Genomic DNA, 18,602 nt, shown 5'->3' with positions numbered 1-18,602 from the left:
TTTCACTCGTCATTCAGTTGGAGTGGATTAGTATCTCTAAGTCAATATGTCAAAAGTAGAATTCAGAGACACACACGCCGGCAGCAACTCCTTCCCTGGATTTCTCACACCAGTTAAGGGAGACTTTATCCTTACTCCATTTACTCAAGTCAAAAGCCCAGAAATCATGACTGAACCCTCTTTTTCTCTTGTTTCTTGAACTCCCTCCATCCGTACACAAAGCATATGGGTTTGTCCTTCAAAATATATACAGGGACTTCCTCCATTTACTCAGTGGACTCTAGGTTTCCACTGAAGGGGGCATGGATCCAATCCCTGGTCAGGTAACTAAGATTCCCCCACCCCTTGAAGTGCAGCCAAAAAAATAAATAAATAAATAAATACATGTAGAATCCAACCAGTATTCACACCTCAATACCAGTCAAGCTGTGCCTCCCACATTGGTGGAAAGTTGGACGAGCCTCCTCCTAATTGCTTTCTTCATCTGCATCCACTCTTGCCCCCTAGAGTTTTTGGTCCACACAGCTGCCAGTGGTTTTTTTTAAAAGTCAGGTTATATCGCACCCTTGTTTCAAACTGTTAGAATAAATCTTCAATTTATAATAAAATCCAGCCCACAAGGTACTTAGTGGTAATGACAAATACATGTGCTCCTTAAGGTATGTTCCTTTCCAGGACAAATTCTCTGTCCCTAGAAATGTCAGGCAACTTCAATAGCACCATTCTCTACTGCTTCCTTTTTACAAGTTTTTAACATCCTCAGGGTCTACAAAGATAAGAGAATCTGTAAGTCCCTTGTGCAATAATTCATTCTCCATCTACGTATGTTACTATCAGTCACCTGTATGCTCTAAGATGATGTAAGGAATAACAGCGATTTGATGAAACTCTCATAGTTTTTCTCTTCTTTTCTTCTAGCTTTTTACAGTAACACTTCTAAAGTTTACTCTCTCCAAATCCCACTGAGTACCTGGAATTTAAGCAGTGATTATAGTTTCTCTGTATATATTTTACATTAAGCCAAGTTAGGAAAAGCTTTCAGTACTATTCCAATATCATCGACTTTTACATAAACATCTATTTCAAACGAGTTGTCACCATCTTCACGTATCAACTGTGTTCTCCCCTTCTCTGACCAGCCTTTCCAAAACAGCACCTAATAGTGAAGGCATCCCCTCCTATTGTTTCTTAAACTGTACGATGTTTTCTCAAGCCCCTGCTTTGGTCGTCAGTTTGGAAACGCCTAGTTCTGGAGCCCTCCCTTGGGACTGGAAAATTCTGCATGTACCCATGCAGGGCCTGGGAACCAGGAGAGCTGGGCTCTTCCTCCTGGCTGGAGGATCCGTGTTGCAACAAGTTCTAAGCTAAGCTGGCTCCTTTGTTAGAGACAGAAACTCGACTGCCTGCTTTGGACCATTTCTGCGCTGGAAGCTGACGAAGCTCACCGCGCCGACGTCCCCACGGGCTGGGTGGGGAGCCTCTCCAGAGCCCAGTCCACAGCCGCCGGCCGCCCGACAGTGGCCGAAGAGCCGTGACGGCCGAGCTCCCTGCGCCGCCGGGCCGCGCTATTGGCCTCGCGGCTCCGGAGGCCAAGCGCTTTGCCCCGCGCTCCGCGCAGCCTTCATGTAACCGGCCCTGCGGGGACGGGTGAGTCCGCCGACTCCGCCCGCTCCTGACAGCAGCGGACGCGGGGGCGGGCTGCATGAAGGGACAGGACGGCTCGAAGCCCGACCCGGAACAAGGACGCGGACTGTGGCAAGAGCGCTGGGTCTCGCGCGAATGGACCGGCTGGAGGCGGTGCCCTCATGACGCGCGAACCGCCCCGCCACCGGGTCCGCTTCCACCCTTTCTGGCCGCCGCTCTCAGTGGCTCGGCCAATCGGCTTCTGCAGGGGGATAACTTTCGCGCGGGAAGAGTTTCCTCCGAGCGCCGTCCTCGCAGCCTGGATCGCGGATCCCTGTCCCGCCATCACCCTCACCGCCGGGGCAGATTCTCCGCTTCTGTGAGCGGCTCCTCTGATCTTGAGGAGGACGTGGAGTTCTTGGGGCGGCGAGGCGCAGGTTTGTCAAGGGCGCCAGTTAGAAGGATCTCAGCCCAGATCCAAGAAAATTTTGGAGGGAGGGGGCATAAGCAGTTTTCTCTTGTGGTAACCCCCTCCCCAGGTTCAAAGGTCAAGAGTTTTACACCTGGAAGGACACTTCCAGATAGCCTAGGGAGCTATTCCAGTTAACGTTTGTGTGCCTTGGGCGTGGAAGGGTGGTGGTGGTGGTTAAAGTTGATTTAATAGTGGAGATTCCCATAACTGCATCCCAAGCGTAGTGAGGATGGGATTCAGGTATCTTCTTCTTCTTTAAAAAAAAAAAAAAAAATTCAGAGGGGAGAATTCTCAGGACCAATACAACTTTCAGCCGAGCTCCTTAATTTACAAATGAGGAAACTGAGATTTCTAAAAGGAGTATCACCTCGCGGAGGTTTGGTGGATTGTGGAGGTTCTCTCCTGGCCCCGGGTACTTCTTCCGTTGCTGTTGTGATCAGTTCTCAGCTGAATGCCTCGGAGTGTTCATCTATCCGGACTTCCCTCTGTGCAGGTCTCTCTTTTCTGTGTCTTTTGAACTCCTGCCACCTTGGTCTCTCAGCTGTCTCCTCAAGTCAGGAATGCCAACGGGCCCTGCCTGGCTGCCCCTCGTGGCGCCCTGGCCTGGAATCTCTCAAGGCAGTCAGCTGGAGTCATCACAGGATGCCCTTCATTTGTCACTGCCACGAACTGCATGATGTCTAGTTCCTTGCAAATTCTTGTTCCATCTGTTTAGCTTATTGTCTTCTTTTGCTTTCAGACTGAAGGGCAAGTCAGGTCCCTGTCACTTTGGCCAGATATCCAAGATAATAACCATTTTAATGTTCTTGTCTACTAGTTCTATCATCTGAGTCACTTCTGGATATGTTTCTGTTCATTGACTTCTCTCCTCATTGTGGGTATTATTTTTCTGCTTCTTTTTATGCCTCAGAATTGTACTGGATATCAAACTTTGTCAATTTCACATATATGAGCGCTAGAAATGTTTCTATTCCTATCAGCATTTTTGAGCTTTGTTCTAATTGTGTTAGTGGAAAAGTGTTACGCTTCCAAAGCTTGCTTTTAAATTTTGTCAGGTGGGACCAGAGCAGTCTTTGGTCTATGGCTAATACTTTTGTCAATACCTAATATGTTATGAATTATGAAGTTTTCCAGTTTGACTTCTGGGAACACAAATTATTGTCAGCTGAGCATGAGAAACAGAAACTATTCTCAGCTGAGTGTGGGAAACAGAAACTGTTCTCAGTTGAGTGTGAGAAACAGACCGCTAGTCAGCTGAAATTTCAGGGGTGCCCTGCGGGGAGCCGGTGGGAGGCACTCCGCCTGTGGCAAAGGTCATGAGGAAGGAGGCTTGACATACGCAAAGGTGGGATCAAGCCTCAAGAGTCCCCCTGGAAATCCTTGAGCATCTACCCCCATAACCAGAGCCTGCCTACTTTACTACTTTGTGCCCTCACCTACACCTCTGACTTTACAGGGGGCTGTCCCCCACCACCTCTTTCGGAGAAGGAGTTAACTTAGAGCTCCAGTTAATAAAAACTCCTGGGTGTGACAAGAGTGTTTTAACTTACAAACTCCTCTGAAGGTTCTCTAGCCTACCTGACAGGCTTGTCCAGCCACATGTGATTGCTCACAGCCTCCCAACCGGGAGAGGCACGAGATGCTTTAAACCTTCTAAAAACAGGTTCCTTAGAAAAGTTAGAAAACCATTAGTATAAGTATAGTGGGATGATTAGAAATTGTATTGGTGAAGGGTTTTTCATTTGTTGAGCCAATGTTTACTGCTAAGTCTCCACATCCCTTGCCCTTACACACATTAATGAATATATAGAAGAAATAAGTATTAACCTTTGATATTAATCACGGTAGACCTTAGGCTAAGTAAATTCTTTCCTTAACTAAAACCCACTACACCCTTACCCTATAGGAATGTAACTTTATTTGGGTGGCGTCTGTTTTAAGAATAATCACCCCTGGAAAAATAAGTGTCCTGGTTGACTGACTGCTGTCACAAGGAGAGGGTCATAAATTGTCAGCAGGCCCCCTGGCCAGAAGATGATGTAACACCCCTAAGACCTCTGTATACATTTGTACGAAGCACCTGACTTTGATAAAAGTCAGGACTGCTGACCCCGCGTGACTTTTGCTTAACATCTCAGTGTATAAAAGTAGACCATGGAAAATAAAGAATTGGGATCAGTTCCTTGAAAGACTGGTCTCCCCATGTCTCTCTCTCTCTCTCTCTCTCTCTCTCTCTCTCTCACTCTGGCTGAGTCTCCATCTGGAGTGCGGAACCCGCCATGCTTACTAATTATGCCTGGGCTTCTAAGATCCGACCGGGGAGGCCTCAGTGTCTCCTCCCCTTTGGGAGAACGGAAGGACGCCTGCGGCCTATGTAAGTGGTGCAAGCTTCTTGTCTTGAAGTTTTACTGGATTCCCGCGTAAACCAAGCTACTCAGCCTCTTTTCTCCACTGAATTTTCCTACTGAGCTATCCTCATTCTATTACTCTTTACATCTTTAATTAATATCTAATTGAAGCTATTGTATCCTGATCCTCGCCGACGCCATCCCCGCTTCGAACTCCCTGGATCAGCCGGGGCTGGACCCCGGCAGTGCCCACTACAGATCTCTAACACTCTGTGTAGCTGTAGCTCTCTAGTACTCTAGCCCTACAAACTCCAGCCTCCTGGCCCCACCAGGACTCTTAGCTTGTCTTCTCCACTTGGGGAAAGTGCCAGGCTCTGCTTGTGTCTCCCTTCCCTGAGATACAGCCTGGAGATGCTCCCCAGGCAGCAAGGTAGATGTCTGTAGGTCCTACCTCCGATTTCTCTCTCTCTCTCTTAGGGGTCAGAGATCACTGTTTTGCCCTGCCTGATAACCAGTGTTTGAAACTTACTATTTCATATATGTTGTGTTTTATTGTTTTAGTCATTAAGGGGTTGGTAAATTCAATCCTGTTTCTCTTTCTTGGCCAGTAGTGGAAGAAAGTCATATTCTCTTGGGACTCATCATGAATTTCATAAAGACTGAAGAGAATACATCATTCAGTGCTACAGGAAATGACCAGAGTACCAGACCTGAAGCATCAAAGGTGTGTGTACTTCTAAACAACTTTGCTGGAATGGCACTCTAACTATAGAACTGTCTTAGGATCCTTGAAGGGGATAAGTGTATAAAGAATGGCAATTATAACCCCTTCTCATGTATTGTTTAAAATATATTTAGGGAGATCATATATATAAGTGTTTGTGTAAAAACAAAATGATAGTATATGAATTAACAAAGCAAAGAATACCTTGTTAAACAGCAAGGTGACAGTATAGACATTCAGTATCATTGGAAATATAGATGGGCAAAAATAATAAGGTAGTTAATATGTACTGAGAAATTACTGAGTACTTGGAATTAGGCTTGTCACTTCCTGTGGATTATCTCCTTTAACATTTAATAAAACTCTTTGCAATAGAAATTATCATCCCTAAATAGAGAAACTGACCCTCACTTTTCTTAAAATTGCAAAAGTAATGGACTTCAGAGCAAGGATTTTAACCCAGGCAATCAGACTTCAGAACGCAATTTTGGACCAACACGCGGTTGTACTCAAAGTACGCAAAATAGTAATACTAAATCAAAATATAAACAACTGCTTTTAGAGTGCAGAGAAAAGAGTGTTTAATTGAGACTCAAGAAATTAAAGTTATGTCATGTGAGAAATATCTTAAAGAATGGCCACAATTTCACAAGGTAGGTGGATCAAGTATAAGGGAATAGTCTGGGTAAAGTCATGTACACAGGCAAACCTATTTGAGGAATCGTATAGCTAGATTTGATGGTATGTATGTAAGGAGAATTCAAGAACATAGTAGGCAAGTAATACTGGGAATACGATTTAGTACAAGATCACAGTAGACTATATCAGTAAAAACATTTTGTCAGGGGAAAATCATCTAACTTTGAAATAACAAAAATGATTCATTGGATTAAAGGTAAATGAAATTTAAAATTAATTTTCTTTTGCACTAACCACATTTCAAGTGCTCAGAAGCCATATGTGGCTCATGGCTGCCATATTGAACAAAGCAGATATAGAAAATTTCCATCATTGCAGAAAGTTGCAAACTGCTACTCTAGGTTAAGGAACTCTGTCCTTCTCAAAGTGTGGTCTGTATACTAGCAGTATTGATGCCACCTAATAGCTTCTTCCCCATGTCCAAGGTAAGAGAAACCCAGGTAAAACAGTAGGTGCTGTGAGAGGCATCAGAGGGCAGACACACAAACCACAGGAAACTAGCCAATCTAATCACGCAGACCACAGCCTTGTTTAACTCAATGAAACTAAGCCATGCTGTGTGGGTCCACCCAAGACGGGCGGGTCATGGTGGAGAGGTCTGACAGAATGTGGTCCACTGGAGAAGGGAATGGCAAACCACTTCAGTATTCTTGCCTTGAGAACCCCATGAACAGTATGAAAAGGCAAAATGATAGGATACTGAAAGAGGAACTCCCCAGGCCGGTAGGTGCCCAATATGCTACTGGAGATCAGTGGAGAAATAACTCCAGAAAGAATGAAGGGATGGAGCCAAAGCAAAAACAATACTCAGTTGTGGATGTGACTGGTGATAGAAGCAAGGTCCGATGCTGTAAAGAGCAATATTGCATAGGAACCTGGAATGTTAGGTCCATGAATCAAGGCAAATTGGAAGTGGTCAAACAGGAAATGGCAAGAGTGAACGTCGACATTCTAGGAATCAGCTAACTAATGGACTGGAATGGGTGAATTTAACTCAGATGACCATTATACGTACTACTGTGGGCAGGAATCCCTTGGAAGAAATGGAGTAGCCATCATGGTCAGCAAAAGAGTCCGAAATGCAGTACTTGGATGCAATCTCAGAAATGATCTCTGTTTGTTTCCAAGGCAAACCATTCAATATCATAGTAATCCAAGACTATGCCCCAACCAGTAATGCTGAAGAAGCTGAAGTTGAATGGTGCTATGAAGACCTACAAGACCTTTTAGAACTAACAACCAAAAAAGATTTCCTTTTCATTATAGCAGACTGGAATGCAAAAGTAGGAAGTCAAGAAACACCTGGGGTAACAGGCAAATTTGGGCTTGGAATATGGAGTGAAGCAGGGCAAAGGCTAATAGAGTTTTGCCAAGAGAACACACTGGTCATAGCAAACACCCTCTTCCAACAACACAAGAGAAGACTCTACACATGGACATCACCAGATGGTCAACACCGAAATCAGATTGATTATATTCTTTGCAGCCAAAGATGGAGAAGCTCTATGCAGTCAGCAAAAACAAGACCGGGGGCTGACTGTGGCTCAGGTCATGAACTCCTTATTGGCAAATTCAGACTTAAATTGAAGAAAGTTAGGGAAAACCACTAGACCATTCAAGTATGACCTAAATCAAATTCCTTATGATTATACAGTGGAAGTGAGAAATCAATTTAAGGGACTAGATCTGATAGAGTGCCTGATGAACTATGGACGGAGGTTCATAACCTTGTACAGGAGACAGAGATCAAGACCATCCCCATGGAAAAGAAATGCAAAAAAGCAAAATGGCTGTCTGAGGAGGCCTTACAAATAGCTGTGAAAAGCAAAGGAGAAAAGGAAAGATATAAGCATCTGAATGCAGAGTTCCAAAGAATAGCAAGGAGAGATAAGAAAGTCTTCCTCAGCGATCAATGCAAAGAAATAGAGGGAAACAACAGAATGAGAAAGACTAGAGATCTCTTCAAGAAAATTAGAAATACCAAGGGAACATTTCATGCAAAGATGGGCTCAATAAAGGACAGAAATGATATGGACCTAACAGAAGCAGAAGATATTAAGAAGAGGTGGCAAGAAGACACAGAAGAACTGTACAAAAAAGATCTTCATGACCGAGATAATCATGATGGTATGATCACTCACCTAGAGCCAGACATCCTGGAATGTGAAGTCAAGTGGGCCTTAGAAAGCATCACTATGAACAAAGCTAGTGGAGGTGATGGAATTCCAGTTGAGCTATTTCAAATCCTGAAAGAGGATGCTGTGAAAATGCTGCACTCAATATGCCAGCAAATTTGGAAAACTCAGCAGTGGCCACAGGACTGGAAAAAGTCAGTTTTCATTCCAATCCCAAAGAAAGGCAATGCCAAAGAATGCTCAAACTACTGCACAATTGCACTCATCTCACATGCTAGTAAAGTAATGCTCAAAATTCTCCAAGCCAGGCTTCAGCAATACATGAACCATGAACTTCCAGATGTTCAAGCTGGTTTTAGAAAAGGCAGAGGAACCAGAGATGAAATTGCCAACATCTGCTGGATCATGGAAAAAGCAAGAGAGTTCCAGAAGAACATCTACTTCTGTTTTATTGACTATGCCAAAGCCTTTGACTGTGTGGATCACAATAAACTGTGGAGAATTCTGAAAGAGATGTGAATACCAGAACACTTGATCCGCCTCTTGAGAAATTTGTATGCAGGTCAGGAAGCAACAGTTAGAACTGGACATGGAACAACAGACTGGTTCCAAATAGGAAAAGGAGTACGTCAAGGCTGTATATTGTCACCTTGCTTATTTAAATTATATGCAGAGTACATCATAAGAAATGCTGGACTGGAAGAAACACAAGCTGGAATCAAGATTCCCGGGAGAAATATCAATAACCTCAGATATGCAGATGACACCACCCTTATGGCAGAAAGTGAAGAGAAACTCAAAAGCCTCTTGATGAAAGTGAAAGTGGAGAGTAAAAAAGTTGGCTTAAAGCTCAACATTGAGAAAACGAAGATCATGGCATCCAGTCCCACCACTTCATGGGAAATAGATGGGGAAACAGTGGAAACAGTGTCAGACTTTATTTTTCTGGGCTCCAAAATCACTGCAGATGGTGGTTGCAGTCATGAAGTTAAAAGACGCTTATTCCTTGGAAGGAAAGTTATGACCAACCTAGATAGCATATTGAAAAGCAGAGACATTACTTTGCCAACAAAGGTCCATCTAGTCAAGGCTATGGTTTTTCCTCTGGTCATGCATGGATGTGAGAGTTGGACTGTGAAGAAAGCTGAGTGCCGAAGAATTGATGCTTTTGAACTGTGGTGTTGGAGAAGACTCTGGAGAGTCCCTTGGACTGCAAGGAGATCCAACGAGTCCATTCTGAAGGAGACCTGTCCTGGGTGTTCTTTGGAAGGACTGATGCTAAAGCTGAAACTCCAGTACTTTGGCCACCTCATGTGAAGAGTTGACTCATTGGAAGAGACTTTGATGCTGGGAGGGATTGGTGGCAGAAGGAGAACGGGACGACAGAGGATGAGATGGCTGGATGGCATCACCGACTTGATGGACTTGAGTTTGAGTGAACTCCAAGAGTTGGTGATGGACAGAGAGGCCTGGTGTCCTGCAGTTCATGGGGTCTCAAAGAGTCGGACACGACTGAGTGACTGAACTGAACTGAACTGATACGAAAAGCAATCCACAAACTTAGAAAGTGAAAGAAAGTGAGTCGTGTCCTACTCTTTGTGACCCTAAGGGCTGTAGCTTGCCAGGCACTTCTGTCCATGAGATTTCCCAGGCAAGAATACTGGAGTGGGTTGCTATTTCCTTCTCCAGGGGATCTTCCCAATCCAAGAATCCAACCTGGGTCTCCTGCTCTGCAGGCAGATTCTTTACCATCTGAGCCACCTGGGAAGTCCACAAACTCAGAGAATACATTTTTAATACATATGATGAATAAATAATATGTGTCCAGGATATACAAAGTACTTTCAATAATGAAAAATAATCCAATAGAAAGATGGGTAAAAGACATGAACAGGCAGAAGTTATTAAACTTATTAAACTACCAATAAGATGCCATTTCAGGGGAGGGATAAATTGGGAGATTTGGAGTGACATATGCACACTACTATATATAAAGTTGGGCTTCCCTGGTGGCTCAGACAGTAAAGAATATGCCTGCAGTTCAGGAGACCCGGGTTCAATCCCTGGATTGGGAAGATCCCCTGGCAGAGGGCATGGCAACACACTCCAGTATTCTTGCCTGGAGAATCCCCTTGGACAGAGGGGCTTGGTGGGCTACAGTCCATGGCATTGCAAAGAGTCGGATTTGACTAAGCGACTAAGCACATATATAAAGTAGATAACTAATAATAGCCTGCTGTATACATGGGGAATTATACTCAGTGCTGTGTAATGGTCTATATGGGAAAAGAATCTTAACAAAAAGAGCGGATATATATGTATGTATACATGATGGAATTCCAGTTGAGCTATTTCAGATCCTGAAAGATGATGCTGTGAAAGTGCTGCACTCAATATGCCAGCAAATTTGGAAAACTCAGCAGTGGCCACAGGACTGGAAAAGGTCAGTTTTCATTCCAATCCCAAAGAAAGGCAATGCCAAAGAATGCTCAAACTACTGTACAATTGCACTCACCTTACATGCTAGTAAAGTAATACTCAAAATTCTCCAAGCCAGGCTTTAGCAATACGTGATCCGTGAACTTTCAGTTGTTCAAGCTGGTTTTAGAAAAGGCAGAGGAACCAGAGACCAAATTGCCAACATCTGCTGGATCATCGAAAAAGGAAGAGAGTTCCAGAAAAACATCTATTTCTGCTTTATTGACTATCCCAAAGCCTTTGACTGTGTGGATCACAATAAACTGTGGAAAATTCTGAAAGAGATGTGAATACTAGAACATCTGACCTGCCTCTTGAGAAATTTGTATGCAGGTCAGGAAGCAACAGTTAGAACTGGACATGGAACAACAGACTGGTTCCAAATAGGAAAAGGAGTTCGTCAAGGCTGTATATTGTCACCCTGCTTATTTAACTTACATGCAGAGTACATCATGAGAAATGCTGGGCTGGAAGAAGCACAAGCTGGAATCAAGATTGCCGGGAGAAATATCAATAACCTCAGATATGCAGATGACACCACCCTTATGGCAGAAAGTGAAGAGGAACTAAAAAGCCTCTTGATGAAGGTGAAAGAGGAGAGTAAAAAAGTTGGCTTAAAACTCAACATTCAGAAAACAAAGATCACGGCATCTGGTCCCATCACTTCATGGGAAATAGATGGGGAAACAGTGGAAACAGTGTCAGACTTTATTTTTCTGGGCTCCAAAATCACTGCAGATGGTGACTGCAGCCATGAAATTAAAAGACGCTTACTCCTTGGAAGGACAGATATGACCAATCTAGATAGCATATTGAAAAGCAGAGACATTACTTTTCCAACAAAGGTCCGTCTAGTCAAGGCTATGGTTTTTCCAGTGGTCATTTATGGATGTGAGAGTTGGACTGTGAAGAAAGCTGAGCGCCGAAGAATTGATGCTTTTGAACTGTGGTGTTGGAGAGGACTCTGGAGAGTCCCTTGGACTGGAAGGAGATCCAACCAGTCCATTCTGAAGAAGATCAGCCCTGGGATTTCTTTGGAAGGAATGATGCTAAAGCTGAAACTCCAGTACTTTGGCCACCTCATGCGAAGAGCTGACTCATTGGAAAAGACTCTGATGCTGGGAGGGATTGGGGGCAGGAGGAGAAGGGGACAACAGAGGATGAGATGGCTGGATGGCATCACTGACTCGATGGACATGAGTGTGAGTGAACTCTGGGAGTTGGTGATGGACAGGGAGGCCTGGCGTGCTGATTCATGGGGTCGCAAAGAGTCGGACACGACTGAGCGACTGAACTGAACTGATACGTGATTAGCTTTGCTGTACCCCTGAAATTAACACAACATTGCAAATCAACTATACCCTAGTGAAAATTTGTTTGAAAGATGTCATTTCACATTCACAAGATTGGCAAACTTTAACAGTTGGGCAGTACCATGTTTTAATAAGGATGTGGAGGCAGTGAGAACTCCCATTTCCCACTGGTAGAGGTGTAAAGTGGTACAACCATTTAGTAAATCATTTGACAGTATTTAATAATGGTGAGTATGTGTATTCCAGATGTTGAGCAATTCAGCTCCTAATCTATTCCCAAGAGACACTCTTGCACGTGTGCACCAGGAAACATATTAATAGATATTCACAGCAGAACTGTACTACTGTAGTTGGTAGAAAAAAAAAAAAAAACTAGAAATAACTGAAATGCACATAACCAGTTAATTTCTTCAGTGGATTCTATTTAACTGTGAAAGTGAATTTAAAGCTCCATCAACTGGAAAGAACGTCAAAAAAATAGTGAAACAAATCGCAGAAGACATATTCATGTATGTGAGACAGCAAAAGAGACACAGATGTATTGATCAGTCTTTCGGACTCTGTGGGAGAGGGTGAGGGTGGGATGGTATGGGAGAATGGCATTGAAACATGTAAATTATCATATGTGAAATGAACCACCAGTCGAGGTTCAATGCATGATCCAGGGTGCTTGGGGCTGGTGCACTGGGATGACCCAGAGAGAAGGGATGGGGAGGGAGGTGGGAGGGGCGTTCAGGATGGGGAACTCATGTACACCCATGGCAGATTCAAGTCAATGTATGGCAAAACCAATACAATATGGTAAAGTAAAATAAGTAAATAAAACTAAAAAAAAAAAAAAGAAGACACATTCAAAAGATGCATTTATGCAAAAATCAAAAACAGACAAAGCTAAAGACTATGCTACTTATATGTGTGTGTTAGTTGCTCAGTCCTATCCAACTCTGCGACCCCATGAACTGTATCCCACCAGGCTCCTCTATCCATGGAATTCTCTAGGCAGGAATACTGAAGTGAGTTGCCATTTCCTTCTCCAGGGTATCTTCCCAACCCAGGGATTGAACCCTTGTCTCCTGCATTGCAGGCAGTTCCTTTGCCATCTGAGCCACTATACGTATATGTCCCTAAAGAATCTGTTGCCAGCAGATTATCAAAATACTTTTTCCTAGGCGATTTCCAACTGATTGTATAATATGTTTTTAATATGGATTTGTATATCTGTCCAATCCTGTGATTCATTAATCATGTTAGTATCTTTCCTTAGTGCTGTTGATACCATGTACAGAATAAACTGGACAGTAAATATTTCACAGGAATTTTTTAAAAGGTGGTACTTCAAATGTCCAAGTGATATGTTAAACCAGCTTTGTTAGTAAGTAAATACATATAAATGTAAAAAAAAAAGTCAAGCTATATCTCCCAGTTACCAAACCTTTAAAATGGTAGTACTCAAATCCTTTTGAAGAATTAACCATAATACTGATTTCCTTGGGCAATAAGGAAAGAACGGGGAGGGGGAATTGATGTGACCTTCCGAGAAAGCAGTTTGGCAGTGTACGTGGTGAAGTACATTTATAATCTATTTCCGCTGCTGGGAATCTAGCATAGGAAAATATTTTAAGACTTTAGACAAAACGTTTTGTGTATAGAAAAGTTTGTCATATTTAGAATAGTAAAAAAATTAGAAATAATCTAAATAGCCAGCAACAGAAGAATGGATTAGAAACTATTGTACAGTGAACTATCATATAGCCCTTCAAATTATGTTTTCAAAGGTTGTTTAATGATATGCAAAAGCACTGACAGACTGCTTAGTGAAACATGAACTCATATGCAGCATGGTATATTTTGATTTTATAATTCAAAAGGCATGGGACATTATTATTAAAGGTGATCCTTACTAAATTTTTAATCTTTCCTTTTCTAAGGATACTGTCATAGAGGAGGCATGTCCTGGCACACCTGTTGATCAGTCTCTGTCTGACATACGAGAACGTAACAGCACCATTAAAGTTAAAAGTGAAGTCATTGAGCAGGAAACATCCTCTGAACGACAGAACCCACACGTGAGCACCAGTGAGAAATGTCTTTTCACCTTTAGTTTGAATGAACGCCTCAGGAAGTTAGACCATAGTGTGTTTACAGCATTTGGTGGGCCCAATGAGAATATCTATTCAGTTCTGAGTGCTGATGACCATTTCAGTGAAAGGATGAAGAAACATGTAAAGAAGAACATCATTGTTTATGAAGAAGAAACAATAAAAGCGTATATAAATTTAGGAATGCCTCTCAGATGCCTACCTAGTGGTTCCCATTTGAAAATAACATTTGGTCAAAGAAGGAGTAACCAGAAAGATGATCAGGTATTACGCCCATGTAAAAATCCAGACACTGAATGCATTCTTTTTCACGTTGTTGCTATTGGGAAGACCAAAAAGAAGATTGTTAAGATTAATGAACTTCATGAACGAGGAACTACACTTTGTGTCTATGCCTTGAAAGGTGAGACTATCAAAGAAGCCCTTTGCAATGATGGCCGATTTCTCTCAAATCTAGACACACTTGAATGGACACTAAGAGATCACAAAAACGTTTATGGAAAACAGTCCATTGTGGATATAGTATCTGGAAAAGTCTTAGAATTGGAAATTCTTAAAAAACTGTCTATCAAGAAATGTACCCATAGAAAAATTAAACCAGAAGATGAAAATGCCACTGCAGATATCAGTCTGCAGGCTTTAACACAGTCTAAGAGCAAAGCCCATGAACCAGAGAAAGATGGAGAAACTGAAGATGTAGAACACAACAGAGAAAAAATTCTCCCATGTGAGAGTCTAGGGCTTGATATTAAACATAAGACACGCCGGTCCATTTCCGAAATTAAACGTTATTACAATAATAATCTCTACAAAAGACTTCGGAGAAAAATCACACGAGTTAGGCGAAGGCCCTCTCTAGGTAGGCAATATGCTATTCTGGCAATCCAAAGGGAGACAACTAATCTCTGGGTAAAGAATTTACAAATATTGAATAAAGTTATGATGCATCAGTATCCAAATTTTAATAAAGAAGCACTTCGGATACAAAAGTATTTTCAGGAAGAACGGGAGAGAATGAAACTGACAACGTCTAAACAATTCAGCATGTATAAACATTACTTTGGAAAAGTGACTGAAAATTCTGTTTCAGTTGCAATCTGTGAACGTCTTGTTCATCTTAGTAAGTCAGTTGGATTCATGAAATGGGACAATAATGGAAACACAGGCAATGCTACTTGCTTTGTTTTCAACGATGGTTTTATTTTCACCTGTAGACATGTTTTACACCTCATCGTGGGAGAAGGTACAGATCGAAAGTCATGGCCAGATATAATAAGCACATGTGCAAAGGTTACTTTTGCTTATAAAGAGTTCTGCCCTAACGATGTTGATTGGCTTTCCTTTGAGCCATGGTTTATGGTGTCTGGTGAAACTCTAGATTATGCCATTTTAAAACTGAGTGAAAATGGAAATGGATTTCCTCCAGGTCTGTCAAAACTGATTTTTCGTCAACCATCTGATGGTTTACTTTATTTAATTGGTCACCCAGAAGGCCAGATCAAGAAAATAGATGGTTGTTCTGTGATTTCTCTAGAGCAACGGTTAGAGAGGTACAAAGAACATTATTCAGATGGGGTAGTACCAGGATCCTGTTCAGACATTTATAATGCTTTCCCTATGTTTACCCAGAGAAGTTTCTTGTCAGAGGTGTGGAGCACTAACACACTTAGTTATGATACTTATTTTTCTAGTGGGTCTTCTGGCTCCCCAGTGTTTAATGCATCTGGCAAGTTGGTTGCTATGCACAGCTTTGGGCATTTTTATAGCCGTGTAAATAAGGCTTATGCCCTTATTGAATTTGGCTATTCTATGGAATCTATTCTTTGTGATATTAAACAGAAAGATGAGAACTTGTACAAATTATTACAAGAAGAGAAAAATGAGAGCCACAATGAAGAGAAAGATAACAAACAAGAACTGTCACTTCAAGAAAGTCAGATTGAATCCATGCAATATTAGGAAAAGGATGCTGCTTTCAAAAACACATGCCAATGATTTAAAGTATTGGGATGGCCACAAGTTGGTTTGTTTTTTTTTTTTTCTGTATGATGGCTCTAGTAGTTCTTAGTTTTCTTAAACTTCATTTGAAACAATTTCATTATATTGTATTCATATTGTGACAGCTGTTGTATCAGCAGGCATTTTAAAAAAACATCAAAATTAGTGAATTTTTGTGTAGCCATTTTAATATTGAAGATAGAAGAAAACATTGTTGGCATATTATGCTTTATTATTTCAAGTAAGGTTAAAACTATTGAAATTAAAAGATTTGTGCAGTGTATGGAGTGGTTTGCTAATTTGTGTGCTGGAGATTTCTCACTGGACAATGCTCCATGATCTAATAGACAAATTGATGTTAATAGTGATCCAATCTAGACATTAACTGAGAGCAATCAGTGTTATATCACGCAGGAGATAGCTGACATACTCAAAATATCTGAATCAAGCATTGAAAATCATTTGCACCAGCTTGGTTATGTTCATCACTTTGATGTTTGGGTTCCACATAAGTTAAGCGAGAAAAACCTTGACTGCATTTCCATATGGAATTCTCTACTGACACCTAACAAAAACTTTCCATTAAAACAAATTGTAATGGGTGGTGAAAAGTGGATACTGTACAATAGTATGGAATGGAAGAGATCGTGGAGCAAGTGAAATGAACTGCCACCAACCCCACCAAAGGCCAGTCTCTGTCCTAAGAAGTAATGTGTGTGTATGGTGGGACTGGAAGGGTGTCCTCTATTATGAGCTTCTTCTGGAAAACCAAATGATTAATTCCAATAAGTACTGCTCTGAATTAGGCCACCTGAAGGCAGCACTTGCACGAAGTATCCGGAATTAGTCAACAGACAGTGCATCCTCTTACATCAGGATGACACAGACTGCATGTTTCTTTGATAAACAGGCAAAAATTGTTACAGTCTAGCTGAGAAGTTCTGATTCATCCACCATCTTCATCAGACACTGCAACTTCAGATGTTCATTTGTTTTGGTCTTTACAGAGTTCTCTTAATGGAAAAAATTCAATTCCCTGGAAAACTATAAAAGACATCTGGAACAGTTCTTTGATCAAAAAGATGAAAATATTATAAAATTGCCTGAAAAATGGCAAAAGGCAGTAAATACATTATTCAGTAAAGTTCTTGGTGAAAAAAAAAAAAAAAAAAACTTTTTGGCCAACTCAACATTTGGGGCTGTTTCTTTAAAGTATAATGAATATAATTTCTCAATTAGAAAAAAACTTTAAGAGAATCATGTGGATGTACAAAACACATATTAGAGCTCAAATGAGCATTGATTTTCTTTTCTCTCATTGGCTTTTTTTCTTTTCAGCAATCTAAAGCATCACTTTAAATACTTCAGTTCGGTGGTGCAGTACTTACTGGATGTGAGGTAGACCACAGGATGTATTGTACAACACAGGAAATACAGCCAATATTTTATGACTGTAAATGGAGTGTAACCTTTAAAATTGTATAAAATTTTTTAAAACTATAATCAGACTGTGAAATGTTGTCTTTGTTCTACTTGACCAGATGCATAGCCTAAATTCTAATACTGTGGAAGGATAGGAAAATGGATATTGGGTAAACTAGCAGCCTTATTTATTTTGGGGGGCTCCAAAATCACTGAAGATGGTGACTGCAGCCATGAAATTAAGACGCTTGCTCCTTGGAAGAAAAGTCATGACCAACCTAGATAGCATATTCAAAAGTAGAGACATTACTTTGCCAGCAAAGGTCTGTCTAGTAAAAGCTATGGTTTTTCCAGTAGTCATGTCTGGATGTGAGAGTTGGACTATAAAGGAAGCTGAGCACTGAAGAATTGATGTTTTTGAACTGTGGTGTTGGAGACGACTCTTGAAAGTCCCTTGGACTGCAAGGAGATCCAAACAGTCTATCCTAAAGGGTATCAGTCCTGAATATTCATTGGAAGAACTGATACTGAAGCTGAAACTCCAATACTTTGGCCACATGATGCGAAGAATGACTCATTGGAAAAGACCCTGATGCTGGGAAAGATCGAAGGCGGGAGAAGGGGATGACAGAGGATGAGATAGTTGGATGGCATGACTGACTCAATGGACATGAGTTTGAGTAAACTCTGGGAGTTGGTGATGGACAGGGAAGCCTGGTGTGCTGCAGTCCATGGGGTCACAAGGAGTCGGACACGACTGAGTGACTGAACTGAACTGAGCAACCTTAATCACAGTCCTACCCATTCAGCCCCCTTAGTACCTTATATACACTTCCTTCCATGACATGAAGCACACCTACTCACTCTCCAAGATAGTCCAGCATTGCTGGGTAACGTGTTTCTCTTCATCACACCTGAATGCCACTCCTCATGGCCCAGAGACATATCAGCCCATTCCTCCTCATGCTACTCACACACCTGATATACCAGAGTGGAGTATGGCCAGAATCCAGGAACTTAAATTTTTATTCAGAAAAGAGGATAATGGAAAATTTGGCAGTTACAACCCCATAACAATGATCAAATTATGTTTTGTAGGAATTGCCAGGATGCTCTGCTCCAGTAGGGAATTTGAGTTATGACTGCTGCTACTGCTGCTAAGGCGCTTCAGTCGTGTCCGACTCTGTGTGACCCCATAGATGGCAGCCCGCCAGGCTCCCCCGTCCCTGGGATTCTCCAGGCAAGAACACTGGAGTGGGTTGCCATTTCCTTCTCCAATGCATGAAAGTGA

At 41.9% G+C, this 18,602-nt stretch overlaps 1 protein-coding gene across 4 annotated transcripts; it reads left to right on the top strand.

The window, feature by feature from the left end:
* The first annotated feature begins 1,554 nt into the window (after positions 1 to 1,554).
* On the top strand, positions 1,555 to 17,544 carry FAM111B (FAM111 trypsin like peptidase B). Of its 4 annotated transcripts, none has more exons than XM_070383274.1 (3): positions 1,555 to 2,060; positions 5,055 to 5,167; positions 13,721 to 17,543. In XM_070383274.1, exons 1-3 carry the CDS (start codon positions 1,703 to 1,705, stop codon positions 15,848 to 15,850), a joined length of 2,601 nt encoding a protein of 866 aa, XP_070239375.1. In that variant the 5' UTR covers positions 1,555 to 1,702; the 3' UTR covers positions 15,851 to 17,543. The 4 variants fall into 4 exon arrangements, with proteins under 4 accessions (XP_070239375.1, XP_005907413.2, XP_070239377.1 ...); XM_005907351.3 differs by having other exon boundaries at positions 5,052 to 5,167; XM_070383276.1 differs by lacking the exon at positions 1,555 to 2,060 and adding an exon at positions 2,077 to 4,469 and having other exon boundaries at positions 13,721 to 17,544.
* Positions 17,545 to 18,602: the final 1,058 nt, after the last annotated feature.

The sequence above is a fragment of the Bos mutus genome, chromosome 15 (assembly GCF_027580195.1).
Source record: "Bos mutus isolate GX-2022 chromosome 15, NWIPB_WYAK_1.1, whole genome shotgun sequence".
Taxonomy (NCBI): Eukaryota; Metazoa; Chordata; class Mammalia; order Artiodactyla; family Bovidae; genus Bos; species Bos mutus.
Note: the sequence above shows the minus strand (reverse complement) of the source record. Positions and strands in the feature narration are given on the sequence as shown.

What these genes read in the sequence shown, in the direction of transcription:
- FAM111B (XM_005907351.3), top strand. Translation starts at nt 1,703, where the DNA reads ATGAAGGGACAGGACGGCTCGAAGCCCGACCCGGAACAAGGACGCGGA. An exon ending in CTTGGGGCGGCGAGGCGCAG is followed by an intron (nt 2,061 to 5,051) that starts GTTTGTCAAGGG and finishes TTTCTTGGCCAG; the next exon opens with TAGTGGAAGAAAGTCATATT. An exon ending in CCAGACCTGAAGCATCAAAG is followed by an intron (nt 5,168 to 13,720) that starts GTGTGTGTACTT and finishes TCCTTTTCTAAG; the next exon opens with GATACTGTCATAGAGGAGGC.